The sequence below is a fragment of the Panthera tigris genome, chromosome B2 (assembly GCF_018350195.1).
Source record: "Panthera tigris isolate Pti1 chromosome B2, P.tigris_Pti1_mat1.1, whole genome shotgun sequence".
NCBI lineage: Eukaryota > Metazoa > Chordata > Mammalia > Carnivora > Felidae > Panthera > Panthera tigris.
This window is the reverse complement of record NC_056664.1, coordinates 66,175,662-66,201,586: the sequence shown is the minus strand read 5'-3', so window position 1 is coordinate 66,201,586 and position 25,925 is coordinate 66,175,662. Positions and strand designations below refer to the sequence as shown.

The following is a 25,925-nucleotide window of genomic DNA, read 5'->3' as shown; positions in this document are numbered from 1 at the left end:
ACAAAAAGGGTATGTCATAGTCCAAATAAAGCATCACGTGGGGAGAAACTGATTACAATAAAATATGGTAACTGCAAATAGGATAGAAAGGAGTAATAACATTACAAGTCAGAATAGCATAAAATAAAGTTGTCTGGACTAATCAGTAAGCTGAATTACTAGTAACTTCCCCCCTTCCTTTCACTTACTGCCACATCTAATATGTAGGCAAGGCCAGTCAGTTCTGCTTTTAAATTTATCTCAAATCTGCCCATTTCTCTCCATTGCCTCTGCTTTATCCTAGTTAAAGCCACCTTCATCTCTTTCCTGAAAAACTCTAATAGTCCCTTAAGTGATTTTTCTGAGTCTACATCTTCTACCATGATTCACACTTTTCTCCCTTTGTAATTTACACACAGCAACCAGAGAAGCTCTTGAAACCACAATTACCTGTTGTCACTCCTCTGCTGAAGTAGGTAATGAACTTTGTAAATAATACTTTGGCAAAGCAGACAGTACATATATCTGGAGTTTTCTTACTCCAAATTACACTGAGTAACACATTTTGGTTGTCCAAATTTGGCAAGATTATGAGGCCCCATCCAGATTTCTTTGTATTACTGGCACAGAGCAATGATAAAACATGCCTTGCACTATCCAAAGCCTCCCTAACTAGATAGCAGCCCATTGGTTGGAGCAGAGAGCAAACGTTTCTAGATTCAGGTAACACAGACAGCATGAATGGAGCTTTAGAAATACAGTTCTCACAGATCTAGGTCTAACAATGGCAGTGGTGCCATAATTCTAATAGCTGTATTCCTCCAAAAGGAGTCAATTGAAAAGTTCTGTCATAAGTGATGTAATGCCTACACAGAAGAAACACTGATAGCAGTTGTTAAGTGTCTGAAGGCTTATAGGAAAGTGAGTTTGATCATAGTATTTAAGAACATCCCTAAGTATAGTCATGCCATATTCATTAATGCTTCAGTCTGAATCAGTCAGTCTGAATCAGTACCAAGACCTTTGTACTCTGAAAAACATATTTTGTTTGAGGGTAGGTAAATGAAAACACCAGGATTCCTGAGTAGGGGAAAAATGTGTATGTAGTATTAATATGTAATTACCCAAATAAAGCATACTTATATTCATATATAGGTATTGAACCAAGTAAAACAGATGTTCGTGTCTTTCAACAGCTATTTCTCTCTCAGTGCTTACCAAACTTAAAGGTGTAAGACCCTGGATTAGCCACTCTCTCTGTCACTAAGGGATCATTCAACCTTAACTTCCTAAATTCCTGTCCCCTCTCCAATTCTGCAACTCAGTAAAAGAAGCAAAAGACAGAATAATGTGCATACGCCTGTAATTACAGTAAAAATAGACCAAAACTCCTCCTCTCACATGATCTTTCTTTCATTGGTTCCTCCAGCCATTCCGCCTTCATTTTTTTTTTTATCCTTGTGGTACCTTCACTTACTTCCCTTTTTAATGTGGGCCCTTTAAGCATGATCAACTGAGCAACTGTCACAGATGCTGCAACTGTCATAGATTCTGCAAGTTTGCTTCTGGATTCTTAAACACATTTAGTTTAGGAGGACCTTAAGTGTTAATCATGGCTTCTGATTCAAACCCAGCCTCTGAGGATACTTTTCAAGGTAAGAAATTTATCAAGAGGAGTTTCAGGCCCTAGCCTTGGCAGGAAATTTTTGTGCTGTGCTACAATTACAGTGAGATGGCCGCTAATCCATAGTCAGTAAGTAGTATGTGTGCTATGCTGTGGTGAATACTCTAGTACTTATTGGCCATGTTTCAGATAGTTTTTCAGAAACAGTGATGCCATTAAACCCCTTATCTGTTTTTCTCATATCTTTGTCAACTGACAGTTCTGAGGCTGTAATGGAGATCTTTCTGAGCAGAGTTGGTAAAGCTATTGCTTTCGTGTTTTAAAAAACTGTCTTATAGTTCAGGCTCTCGTGTGTTACATGTTTATCAAAACTACAGCTGCTGAGAACAAATTCTCTTTGATAAATGTTTTCAGAGATGCTCAACCTGAGATTATTCTCAGAAAAATATTCATGATTTATGAATTTGTGTACTTCTAAAAAGTAACCTTTTTAGTAATTTAGACAATATCATCTAAGTTATTCTTCTAGTGAAAGTTGTCCCCCAATATTTATTTCAGCTCCAGTGTGCGGCTCTGCTCGTTATAACTTAGCAGTGTTGGCGTTTTTTGGTTTCTTCGTTCTCTATGCATTACGGGTGAATCTGAGCGTGGCATTGGTGGATATGATAGATTCAAATACGACTTTAGCAGATAATAAAACTTCCAAGGAGTGTGCAGAGCATTCTGCTCCCATAAAAGTTCTTCATAATCAAACGGTAAGTGCTACTTTATAAACAGTCTTATTCCTAAAATATGACCAAGTTAAAATACTGAAAAGTCTTTCTTCATCCTATAGAAACCATCAACACTTGATTCATGTAAGCTGAGTCTTTTTCCTTTGTGTTTTTCCAGGAACTAGTTGAACAGTAACATAACTACAGCTACTGCTACTTGGTGTAATACACCTTGATCTGTTTGAAAAGTAGTTTTTCAGTTTCTTCTATAAACATACCAACCATCCTTGAAGATAATTTGGAAAAACCCGTTTAGCATACCAGAAAATGTGATTGTTTTAGATGTTGCTGAATAATTTTTATGGGACTTTTGTTCAATAGCTGTTTTGCTTAAAAGGTTATGGTTGCAGGAAAGCTTGGGTCATCTGCAGTATGAAAAATAAGAACAGGTCAGTCTTTTAGGACATTCTTTTTCTAAAACTTACGTTATGCTTAACCTAAACTGCTTAAGTCACTTTGCCTGCTTCATATTATAGTAGAATTGAGAAGTGTGTGCTCATCATTTGTTCAGAATTGAGTTTTATATACTTTAAACACTTTATTTTGCTTATCAGACAGAGAGAAAAGGAGAAAAGGCTGGTGTCCTTTTTTATGAGTATATTTTCATCCATTCCCAGGGTTCACAAAGGAGCCAGATCACACTTGGGTTAGTCTCCTCTGCCATTTATAAACAAGAGCATTCAAGCACAGGAAGTTTTTGCCTAAACAAGCATACATACAAAATAGTGACTTACCAAAAAAAATTTTATTGGACTTTAATAATGTTGCTGAATTCATATTTGGGTTCACATCACCCACTTTTCCTACTTCAACCTATGACTTATAACTGCTGGACAGTTCATGAAGTCCAATAATTCCACAGATAAGCTACAAATTAATACTGCGAATAAGGATAATTAGAGGGGTGCTTTGTATCTTTCCCTTTGGCAAGTGCTTTTGTTGACCTAGCTAAATTGTATTCATCTGCCTTATATCAGCAGTAAAAACAAATCCTGCAATTGTTCTTGACACATTGGCTCAGTGATACAACTACATGCATTAAAGATGTCAGATATTCTGATTAGTCACTAAATCTTCATCATTACCTTACTGTGTGCTGCTACTAATTAAAAGACATTTCCTACTCACATGAAGTTTATGGCTTGGTTTAAATTCTTGTTCTTTCGTCTTGTTCTTTATGCTTGTTCAAGTGTTTGTTCTGAATCGGGGAGATACTAATGATCTATATTTATGCATACTAATAACCAACATTAAGTGAACACTTCGTGTGTGTCAGGCCTTTTTCATTTAACTTCCCAGATCACAAATCCAGTAAGTAAAAGAGCGAGGCTTGAACCCAGGCCTGGCTCCAAAGCCTAGCTCAGCCCATACAGTATTCCGTTTAGTAGAATTTCTGGATTGAACCTGTACCTATTTTTTGGTCCTTCTTGGTCATGGTCATTACAAAGCCTCTACAACTCATCCTAGAGTCTAGTTTCATAAAATAGCGAGCCTTCTTGCAGTTTACGGTTTTCAATTATTTTTATTCTCTTCTAGAAGTGGCATGTCTGTGTTGTGGTGACTCACCTACCTAGTAGAAAGTTTGCAAGTTCTTCACTCGAAAACAGTGATTCAAAATTACATTTATGTGTACTTAGATGCCAATTAGACAAAAGAGCTGTTTAGTCAACATCTTAAAAGGTTGTTTTTATCCTCCTGCTCTTTATAGGGTAAAAGGTACCAGTGGGATGCAGAAACGCAAGGATGGATTCTCGGTTCTTTTTTTTATGGCTACATCATCACCCAGATTCCTGGAGGATATATTGCCAGCAAAGTGGGCGGGAAACTGCTGCTAGGATTTGGGATCCTTGGCACAGCCATCTTCACCCTGTTCACTCCTGTTGCTGCAGATTTTGGAGTTGGAGCCCTCATTGTACTCAGGGCCCTAGAAGGACTAGGAGAGGTAATCTTTTTCTGTTTTTCCTCTTAGCCCATATCACTTTCTTACCTCCTTAAAATTATCATTCTTTGGTATGAATATAAACCAACAGTTGACATCAGAAGATAGGACTTATTTTTTAATTAGAAGGATGATTAATGGGGTGCCTGGGTGGCTCAGTTGGTTGAGTGTCCAACCCTTTATTTCGGCTCAGGTCATGATCCCAGGGTTGTGGGATCCAGCTCTGCTTCGGGTTCCACACTGAGCATGGAGCCTGCTTGAGATTCCCTCTCTCTCTCTCTCTCTCTCTCTCTCTCTCTCTCTCTCTCTCAAATTGAAAAACAAGAGAAGTGATTAACTAGAAAATAATTCGAGTTGATTTCATATCAGTGAGGTCAATGGGTTCTCAAGTGGGAACATGATGAAACTGGAAGCTTTGCTAAAAACTCAGAGAAAACATTTCCCAGGGAACACTTCACAGGTCTTCCGACTCTCACTTCAGAAGATAAGAAAATAAATGACTAGAGGAATATCTGACTTCAGCTAAGGTCATGATCTCGCAGTTTGTGGGTTCAAGCCCCGCATCCGGCTCTGTGCTGACAGCTCAGAGCCTGGAGCCTGCTTCGGATTGTGTCTCCCTTTCTCTCTGCCCCTGCCCCATTCATGCTTGCTCACTCCCTCGCTCTCTCTCTCTCAAAAATAAATAATAAAACATTTAAAAATGAAAAAGAAAAAAGAAATGACCATTAAAACGGTTAAGATAGACCATCTTTACCTCTTGAACTTTTGCTGGTTTATCTCTGCTTTATCATTAATTGATTGCCCAGATCTAAAACACATTTTACACAATGGTTTGTCAAATCGCCTTGTTTTACTTTTAAATGTGTTGTTATTCATAGAGCTTCCTCTTTGTTCTTTTTTCTGGTTCTGGAACTTAGAGACAAATAATTTATCATTTTTTGTAACTATCTTTGGTTATGAGTTTTCTGGCCTTTCTGCTGCTTTGAGAATTGTTATCAGTTTTTATCTGTTTTTTCCTCTACTCCTAAGATTTTTATCACTTTTGAAAATTTTAATTCCTTATCTTTCATTTCCTTTCCACTTCTCTTTTGCATTTCATCATATGCACCTCTATCTTTAAGTAATGATCTCTTTTTGTTTCTAACTTTGCGCTTCTACCTATGAAATGGAAGCATATATTTATTTTGCTCTTAACATTTCTTTAACCCAAACGAAATAGTGTCCTCTGGGTTTGGTATATAGAATGAAAGTTAGGGGGCACCTGGGTGGCTCAGTCAGTTAAGTGTCCGACTTCAGCTCAGGTCATGATCTCACAGCTCGTGGGTTCTAGCCCCGTGTCAGGCTCTGTGCTGACATCTCAGAAGCAGCCTGGAGCCTGATTTGGATTCTGTGTCTCCCTCTCTCTCTGCCCCTCCACCACTCATGCTCTGTCTCTCTCAAAAATAAATAAACATTTAAAAAAAAATTTTTTTTTAAAAGAATGAAAGTTAGTAGTAGCAATGTACATGCTGTGTTGGAAAAACACTGACTAGAGTCATAAGATCAGAGCTTGGATAACAACTCCACTGTATCTAATGGTGAAACCGTAGGTAAGCCCTAATCTCTAGACCTCAGTTCCATCATTTTTAAAATTGGGACTAAACTACGTGCCCCATCCTCAGTCACAGCTCAGATGTGATAATGATTGCTAGAGTCCTTTAGAGATTGCCAAATACTGTTTAAATTTAAGCTTTGATCACTTAATAAGCAATCTTATTTTGTCCTTATCAAATAGAGGTTTACTAAATAAACTGTTTTGACTACAAAATAAGAATTACTCCCCTATTACCAGGTTCCTCTTCTCCTTACCTAAGTAAAATATACTTTGTTGCAGCATAATTTCTCTGATCCAGATATTGAATAGCCTTGCTGAATGTATTCCCATATGTTAGCTTCTTGTCTGTTTATGCCACTAATTTAGCATTATAGTATATTGGTTATATTAATACTACTCTCTCAAGTAACCTTGTTACATCTAAACAGAAGTTGTGTTTGTTCTTTTGTATTTCTCTGTTCCTCCAGTATATATCATATGTACATTGCCTAATCCATAAATTTAAGTCAGCATCTTTCCTCCCTAGCATGATTCACCATAAATATACCTACATTGTCCCTAGGATTTTATAATGAAGTTTTCTACCACATAATCTCTGTAGATGTTTCCCAACACTTTAATCTTTATTCTGTAATGACTCATCCTGTGGTTGCTCTATGATACAAATTCTTATCAACTTGCAATGCTGCCTAAATCATTTGTGCCTTCTGTTGGTATTTCTTGCTCCCTTTTTTGTTTTTGAAGGAATCAGCAGAAAGTACAAAGTGTTAAAGCATTTATTCTTATCTCCACTAATAATAACACTAGCTACCATTTGGCTTTACAACAATCGTGCAAGATAGGAAGTATTGTATTTGTTTTACAGATAAAGAAATTGAAGTTCCAGGAAGTTAACTAATCTTTGTGAAGCTGCACAGTTAGTGGCCAAAGAGAGCTATGAATCCACTTCTTTGAATATACCAAAATCTATTCCCTCCCATTCTCCTCCAGCATCTCCTCCTCTCCCAAGTCTCTGTGACTCTCCTGCCTGCCCAGTTCCAGCCCCTTTATATCAGTAATTGGCATCTACTAGGCCAGTTATCACCGAGGGGGGGGGGGGGGGGGGAGACTATAAATGCTCTAATTCAATTCATCGGGGTTTTTTGTAGGACAATTTTTCTTGTTGATTAAGGTCAATTTGAGTTTTCTTCCAGTACCCCAAAGCATTAGCTCAGCATTTTTTAAAGTTATATATTGGTAGTAATATTCCCATTTCATTCAGGCCATTAATAAAGTAAATGAATAAAATTGACCTTGAGGGGGATTCCTTTATGTCATCATTCAGTACCTTCTTTTAGATTTATTGTGACCCTTACCCTGGAGTCCTCAAGCCAATTGACAGAATCAATCTTCGTTGAGACTTTGAAAGTATTTCACTAGAACGTATTTTCACTCAAGACTGTAGAGGCATCTCACTTCATGGAACCTGATTCTAGTTTGATTCTTATCCAGAAATTTCTCTTACAACAAAATACTCAACTGAATTTAAAACATTCACAAATCTACCTTGTATTTCAGCAGAAATATCTTTTTCCTCTCCTCAGGGTGTTACATTTCCAGCTATGCATGCCATGTGGTCTTCTTGGGCTCCCCCTCTTGAACGAAGCAAGCTTCTTAGCATTTCATATGCGGGTAAGGCAACTATTCTTATATAAATTTTGCTACATGTGTATATCAGCCTTGGATTAAAAAAAAAAAAACAAAAAAAACACCTGCACACCAGAATGATGTCAGATGCCTCCTTTAGGTGAAAATTAAGTTTTAGAGATATAATTTTATTATTAATTTTTTTCTTTGGCTTAACATATAGCAATGAGGCTTACTTAACTAATATCATTTTCTCCATCTGCCGTCATTTATTTCATAACATGTTGCTCATTCAGATGTGAATGCCACGGGGTTTTGTTTTTTTTTTTTCTTTTTTAAAGTCCAATAGCTGGAAAGTTGGACACTTTTGTCCTTAAAGTGTGATTTCAATTTTTTTTTTTTTGTAAATGTTTATTTATTTTTGAGAGAGAAAAAAAGCACGAGCAGGGGAGGGACAGACAGAGAGGGAGACAGAGAATCTCAAGCAGGCTCTACACTGCCAGCACAGAGCCTGATGTGGGGCTCAAACTCACAAACCGTGAGATCATGACCTGAGCTGAAGTCAAGAGTCATACGCTTAATCAACTGAGCCACCCAGGTGCCCCTTCTGATTTCTCATTTGATTGTCTAATGAGCATATCATGATTCTCAGTCTCTCTCTTCATACATCTTTTTTCTCTGCATTTATTTGCCAACATTTTGATCTATGGGTGAGATAGCATAAGCTTTATATATGAATTATAATTTTACCAGATCATACACTGAATGAAAACTTTTGGACTGACTGCTTTAAAATACATTGGCTGAGAAAGACCTCTCTGTGGTGACTTTTAAGCTAAAATCTGAAGGATACGAATGAATCAGTCATGCAAAGAGCAGAAGGAGGAGCATTCCAGCCAACCAGAACAGCATGTACAAGGGCTCTCAGGCAGGACATAACGTAAGAGTTCAGAGAAATGAAAAACCACTGTGGGTGGCTAGCACTTAATGAATAAAGGGCATAATGGCATAAGATGAGGTTGGAGAAATATACATGGGCCAGATCATATCAGACCTTACAGGCCACAGGAAGAAAAGTAGATTTGGGATTTTTTTCCTCCAAAATACAATGGGGAGACATCAGAGGTTTTGAATCAAGAGAGAGACATGATCCGATTTACATTTTAAGAAAATGATTCTGACAGCTATGTAGAGATTGATGTGAGAAATCTGATGATGAGTTCATGAGCAGGTACTACCTGTGGTTCCTCTTTACCTATTGAGTAAAGTCTAAGCCTGAACTGTGGGTCAAGATTCTTTACAGTCTTCACCACTTCATTTCCACTAGCCTGGTCCCTGACACACAGTGTCTGAAGTAAAGTAGATATTCAGTAACTATCCAACCTATTTTTCCAGCCTTTACCTTCTATTCCTTTCCTTTACCCGAGTGAAGTTCCCAAACTCACTCTCTGCTTCCCTACATCCATTCCTTTACTCATCCTATTACATCTGCCTCCGTATCATCTTTCTTACCTTGTTTCTACAAGACAAAAATCTCACCCGTCTTTCAAAGTCTATTGCTGCTTCATATATCTTTTCCTGACCTCTAGAAGTCAGAGGCAATCTGTCCCATGTTTGAACTTCCACATTGCCCTGTGACACTTAACACTTTCTAAGATGTGATAATTATTTGTTTATTTTTGTCTCCTACATAAGACTAAAACTTGAGACCAGAAACAATATCTGATTATTTTAGCTGCCACTGTACCTATTAAGATATCTTCTATTTGATGATGAAAATTAATTTCAAGGCACCTGAGTGGCTTAGTCGGTTAAGTGTCCAACTCTTGATTTCGTCTCAGGTCATGATCCCAGGGTCATGGGATCAAGCCATGCGTTGGGCTCTGCTCTGAGCATGGAGCCTGCTTAAGATTCTCTCTCTCTCTCTCTCTCTCTCTCTCTCTCTCTCTCTCCCACTCATGCTCTCCCTTTCTCAAAAAAAAAAAAAGAATTTAATTACTTATTTATCTGAAACATTGTAATATATTTTGGGCAAATTACATTACTAAAGCTTCATTCTTATATCATCAAGTATACTGCAGTACATTATGTTTATCAGCCTTAGAGACCATCTTTGAACCTTCCCCCAAACACCTGGATTTCTAACAAATTTACTAGTAATGTGTGATTTACTAGCTCATGTTATGATAGGTCCTATATTGATGATACATTCTAATTCATCAACAGCTACATAGTTGTAACTAATGTAATTACATATTAATGTGTACATTTTATAAACTGTGGATTTTCTAGTAAATGATTCCTTGAGAGAATCTGTTAGCCATCTCCTTTAAGCAATAAATCTGTCCCCTCCTTGTTCATTTCTCCTCAAAGTTTACAAAATCTTTGTTGTTCTAGGAGCACAGCTTGGGACAGTAATTTCTCTTCCTCTTTCTGGAATAATTTGCTTCTATATGAATTGGACTTATGTCTTCTACCTTTTTGGTAAGCTTATTCAAAAATTTAACTTAAATCATAATGTAACAAATGCGAAATGTAATAGAAGTCTAATAATTGTTTAAAAATGTATATTCCAAATCACTGAGGTTACCAACTCCTAAAAGTACAAAGTTCTAAAATACTGACAATCTGTTTTTTAACTTTATATGGTTAAAATGATCTAGTTATGACATGATGTTAATTTTGGAATATTTCTCAATAGAAACTGCTGTTGAATTCAAGACTTTAATGCCATACGAAATATCAAAAATTACTGTGTTGGTTATTATAAAAATTTATATTTTGAAAAGTTTTTTTTTTCTCAAGCAAAGTAGAATGCCCTCACTTGGTAGTTTTAATCTTTTTTTTTTTTTCTTTTTATTCAGTCCCAGGGCTTTTCATTTCTCAATCTCATTAGCAGGTTGATTCATGTTTTTAATAAATGAGATTGCCATGTAGACATTTCATGCAGAAAATACATCTGCAATCTAAACAAAAAACAAATCAAGCAAAACCAGATACCTGTGGAAATAATAGGTTGTGGACATTTATTTTTTAAAATATTTGGTAAACTCTGAGAGGCAGACTCATGTGGTTAAAATTGTTCTGTTCCCAACTTATAGGAGATGATACAGATAGCAAATATCCCATTAAGAAACTATGAGTGGAACTTGAAATCAGCATTAAGCTGAAACCAATTTTACACTAAGTTTATGATTCCATAATTTTTTCAAGACATGTTAAAATTGCTGTTGGTGCATTCTAATTTTATTTAATTTATTTTTCTATTCTAAGGTATAGTTGGCATCATTTGGTTTATTTTATGGATCTTGTTAGTTAGTGATAAGCCTGAAACTCACAAGGCAATCTCCCGCCATGAAAAAGAATATATTCTTTCATCATTAAAAAATCAGGTATGGACTTTGGCACATTTTTAAAACAATTTCAGAACTTTTTTCTTCTCCAGAATTGAGGTACCAATTTTTTTAATAGATATTTCTATTGTGCATGCTCTGGGCAAAGTAGAGAGCAGGCAAATGAAATAAATATATGAAGTAATGGTTTGTTTTGTCTGAAAAATTACAATTCTTTCAAGATTAAATATGTGAAAAGTTACTTTTACAAGTCACTTTAAATTTTATTTTTTTAAAGTAATCTCTATACCCAATGTGGGCTCGAACCCACAACACCAAGATCAAGAGTCACATGCTCTACCACTGAGCCAGCCAGGTGCCCCTATAAGTTGCTTTAAACCTTCTAAAGTGATGATTATCAGTAAGTCTTAAGTTTGTCTTCTTAATTAAGAGAAAATAAAATGTGTTATTTATGAAAAATCTTATAGCCACATTCTAAATGTGATTTAATAATGAAGTGTGATTTAATAAGGAAGACAGCACATTTATTATAATATATAATATGATTTAGACCTACCTGGTTGATTCTCTGGAGTAGACCCTTAGAAAAAATTATATGTTATTAATATGTAATATTAATAATGCACAATAGCATGTCAGAAATAAAAGTCTGTCATAATTTAATACAATAAATCTTCAAGTCATGAAAAAATATTTGTCTTTTGGGGGGAATAAAAGAAGAACATGAAAAGTCAGGAAAAATTAAACAGTTTTTTCTTTAGCACTATTAATGACTTCATAGTTATTTTATTGGTTTTAAGAACATAAAATATTTTATATAAAACTTTCCTTGCCCATTAATTTATTATTGATATTTTCAATTTTTATATATAGTACAAATAGGCAGCAATTAAACACTCATTCACCTTTCTTTTTAATTTTTAAAAAAAAAATTTTTTTTAACATTTATTTATTTATTTTTGAGACAGAGAGAGACAGAGCATGAATGGGGGAGGGTCAGAGAGAGAGGGAGACACAGAATCCGAAACAGGCTCCAGGCTCTGAGCTGTCAGCACAGAGCCCGATGCGGGACTCGAACTCACGGACCACGAGATCATGACCTGAGCTGAAGTCGGACGCCCAACCGACTGAGCTACCCAGGTGCCCCTCTTTTTAAGTTTTTAAATTTTGCTACAAATGTTTCTATAAGCTGTTGAACTTTCAGAAATATGGCATATCTTGGTCTTAAGGTTGGCAAAAACTCAGAAGAAATCATAATATAATAAAGAAAGTTACTTTGAGTCCTCTGCGATGTTAATCAGATGAATCATCCACTTTTTCCCCTAAGAAACAGATAAAAGTAATTTAATGCATTGTGAACAGATCTTGCTATATAAAACTTGCTATGTTTTGTCATATTTTTTTAGCATTGATGGTCAACAGCTTACTTATTTCAGTACGTCATTTTTATTATTTTTTTATGGATTCATGAAAACTTTTCGTTTATTTAGATTTTTTTAAAAGCTTCCTTTCTCGAGCCACCTGAGTGGCTCAGTCAGTTAAGCATCCGACTCTTGATCTCAGCTCAGTTCTTGATCTCAGAGTTGTGAATTCAAGCTGTGTTGGGCTCCGTGCTGCATGTGATGCCTACTTAAACAAACAAACAGGGGTGCCTGGGTGGCTCAGTCAGTTAAACATCTGACTTTGGCTTAGGACATGATCTCACAGTTCGTGTGTTCGAGCCCCGTGTCTGGCTCTGTGCTGACAGCTCAGAGCCTGGAGCCTGTTTCAGATTCCGAGTCTCCCTCTCTCTCTCTCTCTCTGCCCCTCCCCTATTCATGCTCTGTCTCTGTCTCAAAAATAAAAAAATAAAATAAACAGTAAAAAAAAATTTTTAAGGACCAAAAACAGGAAAAAGCTTGCTTTCTTTTTCTACCTTGATATGTGTCTAAATCTTTCCATATCTAAATTTAAGGTTAACTTGTTTTTCCATATGCTTCAGAAAATGGAATATTCAGAAGCAAGGGGAGTCAGGAGAATTATGTTTCACAGAATCCCAAACTGCATTCTTAAACCAGATGATGTTGTGGTTGAAAACATCATAAAATAAGGGCTCCTGGCTGGCTCAGTTGGTGGGGCATGTGACTCTTAATCTCAGGGTTGAGAGTTTGCCCACAATGGGCAGAGAGTTTACTAAAAAAAAAAAAAAAAAGAAAGAAAGAAAAGAAAAGAAAGAAAGAAAAGGAAAAGAAAATGCCATAAAATAATGATGTGTTATATGAAGCTCCACCTTTAAATCTTGGATCTAAGAAAGGTTCTTTGTCAGATAGTGAGGACTTAAAAATTAACATGAGAAAGAAAATGAACAAGACATGGTTCCTGTGGTACCTGTGATCTCCAGAGGGAGACAGACATTGATGAACATAACTTCAATATAATATATGCTGCTGTATAAAAAGAAATGCTCCCTTGGGGTGCCTAGATGGATCAGTCAGTTGAGCATCTGACTTCGGCTCAGGTCATGATCTCATGGCTTGTGGGTTCAAGCCCTGCATCAGGCTCTGTACTGATAGCTCGGAGCCTGAAGAGCCTGCTTCGGATTCTGTGTCTCCGTCTCTCTCTGCCCCTCCCTCACTCACGCTCTTTCTCTCTCTCTCCCTCTCTCTCTCTCTCTCAAAAATAAATAAACATTTAAAAAAAATTTTAGCAACAAAAAAATAAATGTTCTGTCTCCTTCTTTTCCCCCAAATACCCTACATCTTTGATACAAAGTGGATAGCATAAGAGTGTATCTACCAAATCAAATAAAAAGAAAAAGCCGCAAGAAGGTTAATACTAGCTCTTCCTCTTTTTGAAATAACAGTGAACCCTGGAGGCAGGGTTCATAGGCAGAAACATAGATTGCTTTATTAGCTTTTGAGAAACCACAGAGCCTCAGTGTGCAGGAAATGTAATAATCTGATGCTCCAGGTTAATGGATTCCAGGCTTCTTAATCATGCATCAATAAAAATATGGGAGCTAACACTCTGAATAAAGGTATATTTATTCATGATTACATACATGTACTACTGTACTTATATGTATCATAAAACATATACAAAAATGGATTTTTTAAAGAGTAAATAAAATGAAATAAGCAGTATGTACATAAATTTGTAATTTTAGCAGGAAAACCTTTTTATCACATAAAAATTAGTAATGTTTAGTGGGAGCAGTGTTGAGTATGTTATATTTGATGACCCTACTATTATTTTGCTTGGTGAGGTAGCTGACAAAGAACTCATATGAGGAAAAGTGTCAGATTCACTATTTTCTTAGTGTTCCTTTGTGCCTATGTTATTAGGATTCTCTTCTATGACTTGTCTGTAAGAATCTTTTTGAAGACACTGTCAATTTTGTAGATTTGTTTTATTTAAAACTGGCTAACAAAATCCATAAACCCACTTAAAAAGGTGGGTAAAAACTGTAATATGTTGTGGTACACTGAGAGCAAACCAGAAAGTGAGGATCCCATTAACCCCTTTGAATTGGGGAGACCATACACTATGTGATTGATACACTCCAAAGCCAACCTATGTATTAAATATTAATAGAGTTTCTTGTTTTAGAATAAAAGTGAGTATAGATAGAAGTTCTAATATGTTTTTCCACACAACAGTTAATCATCTTGTATCCCCTAAGGTGCTTACATGCTACTTTGAAGACCATTTCTCCAGAAGCTACGTAAACAAACTTTCTGTTGCATAGTTCTTATTAATCATTATCATTGAGTAAAGATTCGATAGTGAAATATAAATTATAAGAGTACTTCCAATCTCATTCCTTTGCCCTATGTCAGCCTCTGAATTTGATTATGAAACTATATTTTCTAGATGGAGAAATTAATACTGCAAGTGAATTCTGACGTTCATAAGGGATGTTTAGGGTTGACATTATAGTTATAAGATTACATTTCTATTTTTTCCTTTAATCTGAATCATGGATTCTTTATTGCTGTTTAATATTTTGAAAGAGTTGGTTTAAAACTCTGGAATTTACTAGTCAAGGCTGATAATGTGTTCTGGGTGGAATTTTGGCTGCTAAGGTACAGATATAAACATAGCATACATGAATTGTGCCTGTCATTTTGTTTTGTTTTGTTTTGTTTTTTTCAGCTCTCTTCACAGAAGTCAGTGCCATGGGTACCCATGCTAAAATCACTACCTCTTTGGGCTATTGTAGTTGCACATTTTTCTTACAACTGGACATTTTATACTTTATTGACGTTATTGCCTACTTATATGAAGGAGATCCTAAGGTTCAATGTTCAAGAGGTAAGAAAAAAGAATCATCTCCTTCTTGTATAAAGTGTACATTTTTAAACTACAGACAGAATTTGTTTTTATCTATATAAAATTGTTATTTTGTATCTTCCATTTTACTCTCATATCCTGAACTGCTCTTCTTGCTTCACAACTGTTCCTTCTTTTTTCAGTGTGTGTTAATTCTTGATTCAAGGTACCTTTGGGCTGGTATCTCCCTTAACCATAAAGGTCTTATTAGTCCCTAGTAACATGCCAGGATATCAGACAACAAATTCAAGTGTACCCGTATTCACTTCTCAAAGGGACGGCGGTAGAACTCGCTGGCAGCTGAGAAGGGACTTGGGAGACCTGAGGTCGCTCTGCAGCATTATTTAGGCACTGGCAGAGCTATAGTTGCAAAGCTGTATAAGAAGAGCCTTCCTGAAACTGCCGGTTCTTTTGAACCCATCAGATTGAGGCAGTTTCTATCAGAATCTCTGTGTTGATGGGTTTTGTCTTTAAAGAGCTTGAAGAAAAGCCTGAACAGAAAAAGTCAGTTTATAAGGAAAATTGGTGGTGTTTTTGCCTTCAAAGTAAAAGATCAAAGACATAAATGTGAGAGCTAAAACAATAAACTCTTAGGAAGTGTACATCCTTGTGCCCTTGGCACACCAAAAGCATAAGTGACCGAAGAAAAAAATACATAAATTCTATTTCATCAAAATTAAAAACTTTTGTGACACAAAAGACACCATCAAGAATGAAAATACAGACACACAAAATGAATGAAAATTCACTAAATGAGAGAAAATATTTGCAAATCATATTTCTGATAAGGATCTAGAATATATAAGGAATATAAAAAATATATTCCTTATATATTCTGGAATTCATACAACTCCATAATAAAAAGACAACCCAATCTTTTAAATGGGCAAAGCATTTGAATAGACATTTCTCCAAAGAAGACATACAAATGACCAATAAGTCCATGTAAAAACGCTCCACATCGTTAATCATTAGGAAAATGCAAATCAAAACTATAATGGGATACTACTTCATACCTATTGGAATTAAAAATAATAATAATAAAAATAACCCAGAAAGTAACAAGTGCTGGTGAGAAGGTAGAGGAAATGGAACCCTTATACATTGCTGATGGGAATGTAAAGTAGTGTAGCCACTGTGGAAAAGTTTGGCAGTTCCTCAAAAACTTAAACATAAAGTTAATATAAGACCCAGAACTCCCCTGGATATAGGCCCAAGAGAACTGAAAACATATATTCACACAAAAACACGTGCCTGAATGTTCATAACATCGTTATTCATGGTAACCAAAAAGTGGAAACAGCCCAAATGTCTATCAGCTAATGAATGAATAAACAAAATATGGTGTATTCTACAATGGAACAACTCAGCCACAAAACGAAAGATGACCCTGGAAGTAAAAAAGCAGCCCGGATGATGAATGTGAAGGCAGCAGGGCTGACTGCACAATTGCATTGGCTACACAGACAGATACACAGCTTTAAACATTGTTAAAGTGAATCTCCAGTCACCTGTCTTCCAAAGCATACTGGGAACACTGGCCATGGACCGAACCTTAAACTGCATCCAAGCAGCTAAGCTGGGAAGAACTCTGGCTACTGTTGAAAATCAAGATCATCTATACTCAAATATATCCACAAATTGCATTGACAGAAGTTAACCTGAAACGAAGCTTTGGCAATAGCATGGGGTGAGTTTCTCATGAGCAATCTTGTTTTCCTAAGCATTCTGTGAGTAGAGCCTGACTATAATCTACTGTATGACAAATTGCATGGAAATTTAAAGATCATTCCACAGATGCTTCTGTTTGAGATTTTCCTGAGAGAACTATGGAAAGAATGAAATATCAGTTAGCGTTGTGCGTTTAATTGCCTTCATCCATTTTTCATTGATTTTTTTTTTAAGTTCTATGAGAGACTTTAAAACCAGAATCACTTATCTTGCATTTTTATACCAAAAGGTATTTTCTTTCCAAATTCAAAGAATTGTGAACAAATTTTCAAAATAATTCTCTAATTGTATAGAAGGCTTTTTTTTAAATGAATTTCTTTTTTAGGCCACCTGAGTGGCTTAGTTGGTTGAGCGTCCGACTCTTGATTTTGGCTCAGGTCAGGATCTCAGGGTCAGGGGATCAAGCCCCACATCAGGCTCTTGCTGAACATGGAGCCTGCTTGAGATTCTTTCTCTCCCTCTGCCCCTTTCCCCTGCTCATGCTCTCTCTCTCTAAAATTAACAAATAACAAAAAAAAAAACAAAACAAAACAAAAATAAATAAATAAATAAATAAATAAATAAATAAAATTAAATTAACAAATAACAATAAAAAAATAAAAATAAGAAAATTTAAAGCTCTTGATCCTTTGTTATAAGCTTGCTTTTTCATAGAAGTTTAGCTTCATTAGTTATCCTTTTCTTTTTTCTTAGTTTTTCCCAGTTCTAGTGTTCCTGTTCCCTTTCTCTTCTTTTTTCTTCCCTTTTTTCTTTTCTTTTTCCTGTCCCTGTTTCTTTTTCTTTGTTTTTTGGTTTTGTTTTTTTTTTTTTTTTAGTTTATTCTGGGAGAAAGAGAGAGAGAGAGCACACGCATGCACAGGCAGAGGAGGGGCAGAGAGAGGGAGAGAGAGAGAATCCCAAGTAGGCTCCACACTCCCAAGCATAGCCCAATGTAGGGCTCTATCCCACAAGCCTGAGATTATGCATGACCTGAGCTGATATCAAGAGTTGGACACTTAACCAACTGAGTCACCCAGGTGGCCCTAGTATCCCTATTTCTTACAGTTCAGTGAGAGTTGGGGCAATATCTATTATCCTATTCTGGATATTAATATTTTAGCATCAATTTTTTAAATAAATGAGTACAAAAGCTTAACAACTGTGAAAGATACCCATGGATATACAAATGTTGAAGATTTATAATAATTTGTAGAAGGTGGTAGTTTTAGGTTGTTGGGAAAGTTTTTAACATTTGAACTTTAAGTGGAAAAATTCAGTAACTCTGATGAATTATCAGTCTCATCCCACCAGGGAACAAGACCAAGATCAGAAAATCCACTTCTCCATTTGCTATAGTTTATTCCTAAGTAGGATTCTGCCACAAATAATGATAGAAGTGATCCCGCTATGCAGAAATCTAAATAGAATAAAATTTAAAGAGGAAATTACTCAGCTTAATACCAGAAAGAAACAAAAATCTTAGCTACAGAAGTAGAATTGGAAATATACAACATTTGAATACAGATGACTATAACCTATGATGAAAAAAGTTAAATCTTTTCTAAAGCTTTTTTGTAAATATTTATTTTTGAAAGAGAGAGAGAGAGAGAGAGAGAATCCGAAGCAGGCTCCAGGCTCTGAGCTGTCAGCACAGAGCCTGACGTGGGGCTCAAACCCACAAACTGTGAAATCATGACATGAGCCGAAGTTGGATGCTTAACCAACTGAGCCACCCAGGTGCCCCTAAATCTTTTCTTAAGCATACTTAAATTTAAAATATTAGCAGATTTTATTGGTTTGTACCATTAATGATACTTAAATAGAAGATTTAAATATCACTGATAATACATCTTTCTACCTTTTTTGTGTTTGTAAAAGACTAACAGGTGTACCCATCTTTCTCATACTATAAAAACATTTGTTTTTATCAGAATTGTGTCATTTAGTTTTGGCACCTCAGGTGTTTATGCTGGGGAAAAATGACGAGAAGAAGGAATTTTCCTTTCTCCACGTATGTGTTCTTCATTTTACAGAATTTGGGATTTCCTGAAAACTTGACTGCCAAATCATTTCCTACAAAGCAAATAGCATAGCACGTTTCCAGGATAAATTCTGTTTCATATCTTCTGGTGCTTTTATTTTGTTTAGGTGGCAACTTAAAGGAAAAGAAGAGGGAAAAATAGGGGTCTATCAACTCACTACCTTTGTCCTCTGCTCAAAGCATGTGGTGGTGCACTGTACACCTGATCTAGACAATGTGCATTTTTGAGCATTTCATTAAGCTAAACATTCGATTCATGTGGTTTTCTGTATCTGCACGTTATTTTATAATATTTCTACAAATATAAGTATGTATAATTATATATAATCTATAACAGTCATATAATTTATAAATGTATTTATATTTTCTGTTTTATATAAAGATAAATACCTATATGTAAAATAAATTTACCATTTTAAAATATAAATATGAATTTTAAATAGAAATATAATTTTTAAATATAACTATGAATATTTATAGTAAATTTGTATATTATAATTTTATATAACTTAAAATATAAATATTATATAACACATATATAAGTATGTATAAATAAGTGAAAATTGACAAAAACTTCTCAATGGGGAGAATCTATAGGCTAATGTAATAGAAAGATTTGTCCTCTCCTACTGAAACTGCACCCCACGTCCCAAAATAACATGTAAGATTACTTTGAGCATGGGGCGCCTGGATGGCTGAGTCGTTTAAGTGTTCAACTCTTGATTTTGGCTCAGGTCATATGCTCATGGTTCATGAGTTCCAGCCCCACATCCGGTTCTATGCTTAAACACAGAGCCTGCTTGGGATTCTCTCTCTATCCCTCTCTCTCTCTCTGCCCTTCCCCACCTCAAAATAAATAAATAAGCTTTTTAAAAAATTATAAAAAAAACAAGATTACCTCGAGCAGACTGGACTGTATTAATATCAACACTATATTGTATGAATTTCCTTTGTTTTTGAGTGGTGGTGAATGTGTGTATATGAATATTGTTTTGGTTCTTACTCCCCTTCCCCCCACCAATTAATTCTGTCTTTTTATTCCTTCCAGAATGGGCTTCTATCTGCACTGCCTTATTTTGGCTGTTGGTTATGTATGATCCTATCTGGTCAAGCTGCTGACAATTTAAGGGCAAAATGGAATTTTTCAACTATATGTGTCCGAAGAGTGTTTAGCCTTATAGGTAAGTGAAGTGAATCAATGTTTGTTTTGATTTACAATCATTTACTGTGTTTACAGTGCAAAGCAAAATAAAAATGGTATTAGTCATTTATTTTGTTCACATATTAAAACACTATGTTTTAATGCATGTGGTGCATTTCTATACAAGATGGTTGGATCTGGGGCACCTGGGTGACTCAGTCAGATGAGTGTCTGACTCTTGATTTCAGCACAGGTAACGATCCCAAGATTGTGGGATTGAGCCCCATGTTGGGTTCCATGCTGAGCATGGAGTCTGAGATTCTATCTGTCTTTCTCTGCCCCTTTCCCCTGCTCGCACTCTCTCAAATATAAATAAATAAAGAATGAATGAATGAATGAATGAATGAATAAACGAACAAATGAACAAATAAATGTTTTTGAACTATGTATTTTGCGGGTTAATATTTATAATATCCTATTATCTCCACCCTAGTCTTAACCATTAAAAATGGCTTGCTTTGCTGAATATCATTTCCAGAATTTTATAAATCATTTTGTTTTCAGCTCCAAGTTTGCAGTGAAAATAATATTTTTAAGTCTCTATCCCTTTTCTAAGTGAATACATTTTAATTTTTAATCCAAAAACATTTACTGGCATCATTATATTAAATGAGGAGCTATAAATCAAAGAACTCAAAGCTACCTTAAATAATCGTGTGTTTCAGACTGCTTTCATCAAGGTAAATTTTAAACTATCTATGACAATTATTTCATTTTTTTTAAGATCTTGAGTAAGCAGGGACCCTGGAAGTCGCTGAAGGTTATACTTGAGAAATTACATTGTAGCAGGACCCTATTCAGGATAATTCTGCAAATACCTTCTGAGCAGCTACTGCTGGAAGGTGCTGTCCTGTTCCATTGCTTGCTTGTCTCAATTCTCAAGAAATTTCTCCACACCTGCAAGTGAAGTAGATCCCTTTAGATTCAATCCAACTTTGTCTTTTTTGCTTCCTGTTCACCTCCTCTGTCCAATATGGTAGCCACTATCCACATATGGCTATTTACATTTAATTGAATTTTAAAAATAAGTTTCTCAGCTGCAGTATATACAAATACAACATTTCCATCATCACAGATGGTCACTGGATAGCACTGCTGTAGAACAGAAAGAATGGCAACCCATTCATTAAGTCCCTTCCTGTTATATTTTATGCTTAAATGCCTGTAGTAAAATGTGTATATTGCTATCAATTGCTAAAACCTAGATGGAGTGTTTTTCTAACTTTATTCAATAGAGTTTATTTAGTTTATCTTCTTTGGTTATATGAATTTTAAATCTCTTTCTGTATCAACAACTATTGCTTTCTCGAGAACTATATTTTTCAGTCATCCTCTTCTTGCTCTTCCTAGAACTTTAGTTGAGTCTAGGTCACATGTAGATTTAATCATATTCCATAATGATATTTTCTTTTTACTTTTACATTAGTTGCATTATATCTGTGTTTTCCAGTAGTTTTTTGTTTTTGTTTTTTTTTTCATGAAAACTATGTAAGTTGTCTCTTAGGCAGCACAGTGTCTCTACAGTAGGTGGCAGTAATATCAAACCTCAGATTTGTACTATATTATTGGTAGCACAAGCAAATGTTAATACTGAAGCTTTCTTTTCTGTTTATAACTTTTTAACTCCAGGAATGATTGGGCCTGCAGTATTCCTGGTAGCCGCTGGATTTATAGGTTGTGATTATTCTTTGGCCGTTGCATTCTTAACCATATCAACAACATTGGGAGGCTTTTGCTCTTCTGGATTTAGCATCAACCATCTGGATATTGCACCTTCGTGAGTACTAACATAAAGATCGGCTAAGATAAAGATTGACTTTAAATTCATGTCCTTAATTGTGGTAAAATATATATAGCACAAAATATACCACTTTAACCATTTTTAAGTGTACACTTCTGTGGCATTAACATTAAGTACATTCACATTGTTGTGCGACCATCACTAGCATGTGTCTCCAGAACTGTTTCTTCCCATGCTGAAACTGTACCCATTAAACACTAGCTCCCTGTTCCCAACCTCCCCACAGTCCCTGGCAACCTCCATTCTCCTTTCTTTCTCTATAAATTTGACTACTCTAGGAATGACTTTAAATTTTGAAACAAAACTTCAGTTTACGTGATAATTAACACTTGAAATTGTTTTTAAATTTAAGCTTTTAACCGTTATCACCTCTGTACACAAGTTCCCATAAAAACATTACACATTATAACTTGTGTCTCTCTACCCAGCTAGAATAGGAACTCTGAAGGCAGACACTGTCTTATTATCCTCAAAGTTTACTGTGGTAATTGGCACATAGTGGCCATTTAGTTGGATGGATGAATGCCTAAGACCAGACCAAATTATTTGTCTAATTATTATCTTACCCATGTGCAAATATATTTGTCTAACTTATAAATCACTTTCACAAACATTACCTCATTTTTATCTTTAAAGCATTCCTATAAGATAGATATTCTTAACTTATTTTATGACTAAGAAGACTCAGATTCAGAGAAGTTAAGTGATTTGTCTTGTACTACCACAGCTAATAAATGATAGAGCCAAAGTACAAACCTAAAATTCTTACTCTTTAAGCCCAGAATTATTTTTACAATTCCCTCTCTGGAAATATTCTTTGGGCCACATACTTCTAGGATTCTTTTGTGCCAGTTATCAAGGTAGAGGAGGAGGCTGTGTAAATATTTTAACCCAGAAGATTTGGTACAGTTAATTTTTAATGGATATGAATTTACATTTGGAGAAAAGATAGATGGTCCCCTACCATCTTCCCCCAGCCTAAATTCTTCACACCTAGACTACCACAGAATTTTCTGATTCCTGTTAATCCTCGGTCTCCCATCCCTTCAGTAAGTACCTAAAGTAAGAAGTCCAAGGAGGTTCCACACGATCAGAATATAAGTGTGCCCAGCTCCCTGATGAGTCCTTCTGCCACTTTGCAGTGCCTTCTACTAAGGCTCATTCTTGGCCCCTGTGGCAGGGCCATTTTCTCCCCATCCCTCTGCATTCTTCCCAGTTCACACCCCAGTTCTTCATTAGGCCTTTCTAGACCATTAATGCTTACTTTTTTCTCCTCCTCTTCTCAGTGCATTCATTTATAATTTTATGCTAGATGCATTTATATTAACTGCCTTACCTTGATTTGTAATTGTTTCTAATTGCAACTCTTCTTTCTTATCTCCCCAATTTGGAGGTAAACTCCCTCAGACTGAGTCATGCTATATATCTATATCACAACTTCTGCACAAGGAGAGGCACACCCAGTCCACACTTGTTGAGTGGTTGACTTACATGACCATACCAAGAAAGTAGGAGCTTCAGTGTTACATATCCACCCAACAGTGGGGAACCAAGGAAGAAAACCAGTAAAATTTAGGCATTGGACCAAGAAACCATTTGATATAAAAGGTGGTAACCTAAGCAAAAGCTCTGGGACTATAAGCTCTGAGAGCACAGGGGCCACATCTCTTATTTACACCAGCCACACCATGGCCCTGTGCTGGGTCATGGTCAATCAGGTGCATGAATGGAAGAATGAAAATAGCCTTTCACATTTAGTACCACGTTAAAACTCTTTCTAAAAAACAATTTGGGTATTGGTCTTATTGTATGTCAACACTTTACTATTATATAATAAAGTCAAATTTTATATTCTCTATTAAATTTAAATATAGAATTCTCAGCCAACGTGCAAAACCCTCCATGTTATAGTCCCAATTTATCTTTATAATTTTATTCCTCCCTCACCTACATCACTTTCTTTGTATTCTTTGCCTCAAATGAACTGAGCTACTCTTTATTCTCAAAAAATATTCCCTGACACACACATACACACACACACACACACACACACACACACACACACACACGTGCATGTGCATGTGTGTTCTTTTCCACCTTTGGTCCTTTGTTCATGCTAGCCTAAATACCTGGAATGCCCACACTCAATGTGGATTTGTCTCATGTCTTGTGATTACGTTTAGGTAATGTATCCCTGACCAGATTCACTGGCCTGTGACCTCAGGGAATCACATCCAGGGGCCCCTAGTGACACTAATTTTGATCACCCAGTCAAGGTGTTGTAATTTCTCTAATAACAACTTACTTTTTTCCCCCTTCAACTAATGAAGCATCTCTGGAAAGATGCTTTGAGATCATACAAACACCCTGCTCCTCGTCAAACCCCCTCACCACCACCAACTTAGACTTGATCCATGCCAAGCCAAATTTTACTATAGTGGCTTCAAAACGGTGGTATTTCCACCCTCTTTCCCTCCACACTTATCATTTGTCATTCAATTGTAAGAAGATCTTCCCTCCTGCTCCACTTCTTTATCTAGCATCAGCGTGGCCTCAGAGATTCCTAATTTATTTAATGAGTTACAATCCATTATTGCCCTTATCTATTTTTATGCCCACATTATCTCAGATTTAGCCAACAGGTTCCCCTTCAATCTGGCTCCTATAGCCTATCAACATTTCCCCCTCCTCCTTGCCACCCCCATCCCACTTCCTTTTGACCACTTCTTTATTGATGAAACAACCAGATATTTCGAATTCACTTTGTATCTTCCCTGCCTTGAAATACCTTGGAATAGCCATTTCTCCAAGGAACACCAGTTCTTTTTAGTGAAGAATAGTATTTAGACACCAAGGCCCTGGCAAGGGATCATATACTTTCATTACTAAGTTACATTGCCTCCCCTAAGCAGATCTACTTAGAAATCACTTGGAGCATTGACTAGTGTCAAAGGTTTACTTACAAATAGAAACAAAAGGCTGCACTTTCATTAAATTATTTCTTTTACAACTTTCATATGCTGAATATCACCTACTAGGCTTTGTTTTAAACCTTTTTTCACTTTCTTATCTTTGGGATATTGAAAAGTGATCCTTCAGTCCTTCATAGAATTATAAAGACCTGTCCATATTATTATATAGCCTTGTAAATCTTTTTAGGGTGAATTGTAGGGTCGCCTTTTCCCACAAATTAGCAAAAGATGACAGCTTTAAATGATATTGTTATTTACCAATTCTAGTATGAAACTTGTTTAGTTTCATAATAATCATAACTGTTAATTAGAGAAACTGATGGGTTAAATAGCTGAGTTCACATATCAGCTACATGTGTATGTATTTAAATAACTCTAAAAAGTTATCTGCAGTGGCACCCAGCTGGCTCAGTTAGAGCTTATGACTCTTGATCTCAAAGTCACGAGTTCAAGTCCCATGTTGGGCTTTTTTTTTTTTTTTTTTTTTTAATAAAAAATAGAAGCACCTGGCTGGCTCAATCGGTAGAGCATGCAACTCTTGATCTTGGAGTTGTGAGTTCAAGCACCATGATGGGCATAGAGCTTAAATTAAAAAAAAAAAAAAAAAAAAAGTAAAAGTAAAAACTAAATAAAAATTAAAAGTATCTGCATAGGGGCGCCTGGGTGGCTCAGTCAGGTAAGCCTCCGTCCAATTCTTAGTTTTGTTTCAGGTCATAATCTCATGGTTCGTGGGTTCAAGCCCTGCATCAGGCTCCATGCTGGCAGTGCAGAGCCTGCTTGGGATTTTCTCTCTCTTTCCTTCTCTCTCTGCCCCTCCCCTGCCTGTGCTCACACACTGTCTCTCAAAATAAATAATCTTAAAAAAAAAAAAAAAGTATCTGCACAATAGTGAATTCCACAGAGTACTATGTAAATTTATATTGATAATAATACTGAAATTAAGGTTGAAAATATGGTATTTGCTGAGATTAGGAATGAAAGGGAATAGTACATCTAAATGA

General features: G+C 35.9%; 2 protein-coding genes across 6 annotated transcripts in view; one reads left to right on the top strand and one right to left on the bottom strand.

Annotated features, from left to right (window-relative positions):
• CD109 (CD109 molecule) overlaps window positions 1–1,461 on the bottom strand; it is a 184,414-nt gene extending 182,953 nt beyond the window's left edge. Inside the window, exon 1 of the mRNA XM_042986670.1 lies at window positions 1,381–1,461. The gene's annotated coding sequence lies outside the window, so the exon portion shown is untranslated. The remainder of the gene's footprint in view (window positions 1–1,380) is intronic.
• SLC17A5 (solute carrier family 17 member 5) overlaps window positions 1–25,925 on the top strand; it is a 51,487-nt gene that overhangs the window by 4,773 nt on the left and 20,789 nt on the right. For 3 of the 5 annotated variants that reach the window (XM_007090117.2, XM_007090116.2, XM_042986673.1), the window contains exons 2-9: window positions 2,162–2,358; window positions 4,085–4,318; window positions 7,493–7,580; window positions 9,933–10,019; window positions 10,809–10,927; window positions 15,023–15,181; window positions 19,999–20,131; window positions 21,781–21,928. In XM_007090117.2, the coding sequence (XP_007090179.1) occupies window positions 2,162–2,358; window positions 4,085–4,318; window positions 7,493–7,580; window positions 9,933–10,019; window positions 10,809–10,927; window positions 15,023–15,181; window positions 19,999–20,131; window positions 21,781–21,928 (1,165 nt within the window). Of the gene's footprint in view, window positions 1–1,525; window positions 1,635–2,161; window positions 2,359–4,084; window positions 4,319–7,492; window positions 7,581–9,932; window positions 10,020–10,808; window positions 10,928–15,022; window positions 15,182–19,998; window positions 20,132–21,780; window positions 21,929–25,925 lie in introns of those variants that run through there. The other 2 variants (XM_042986672.1, XM_042986674.1) reach the window with 2 other exon arrangements.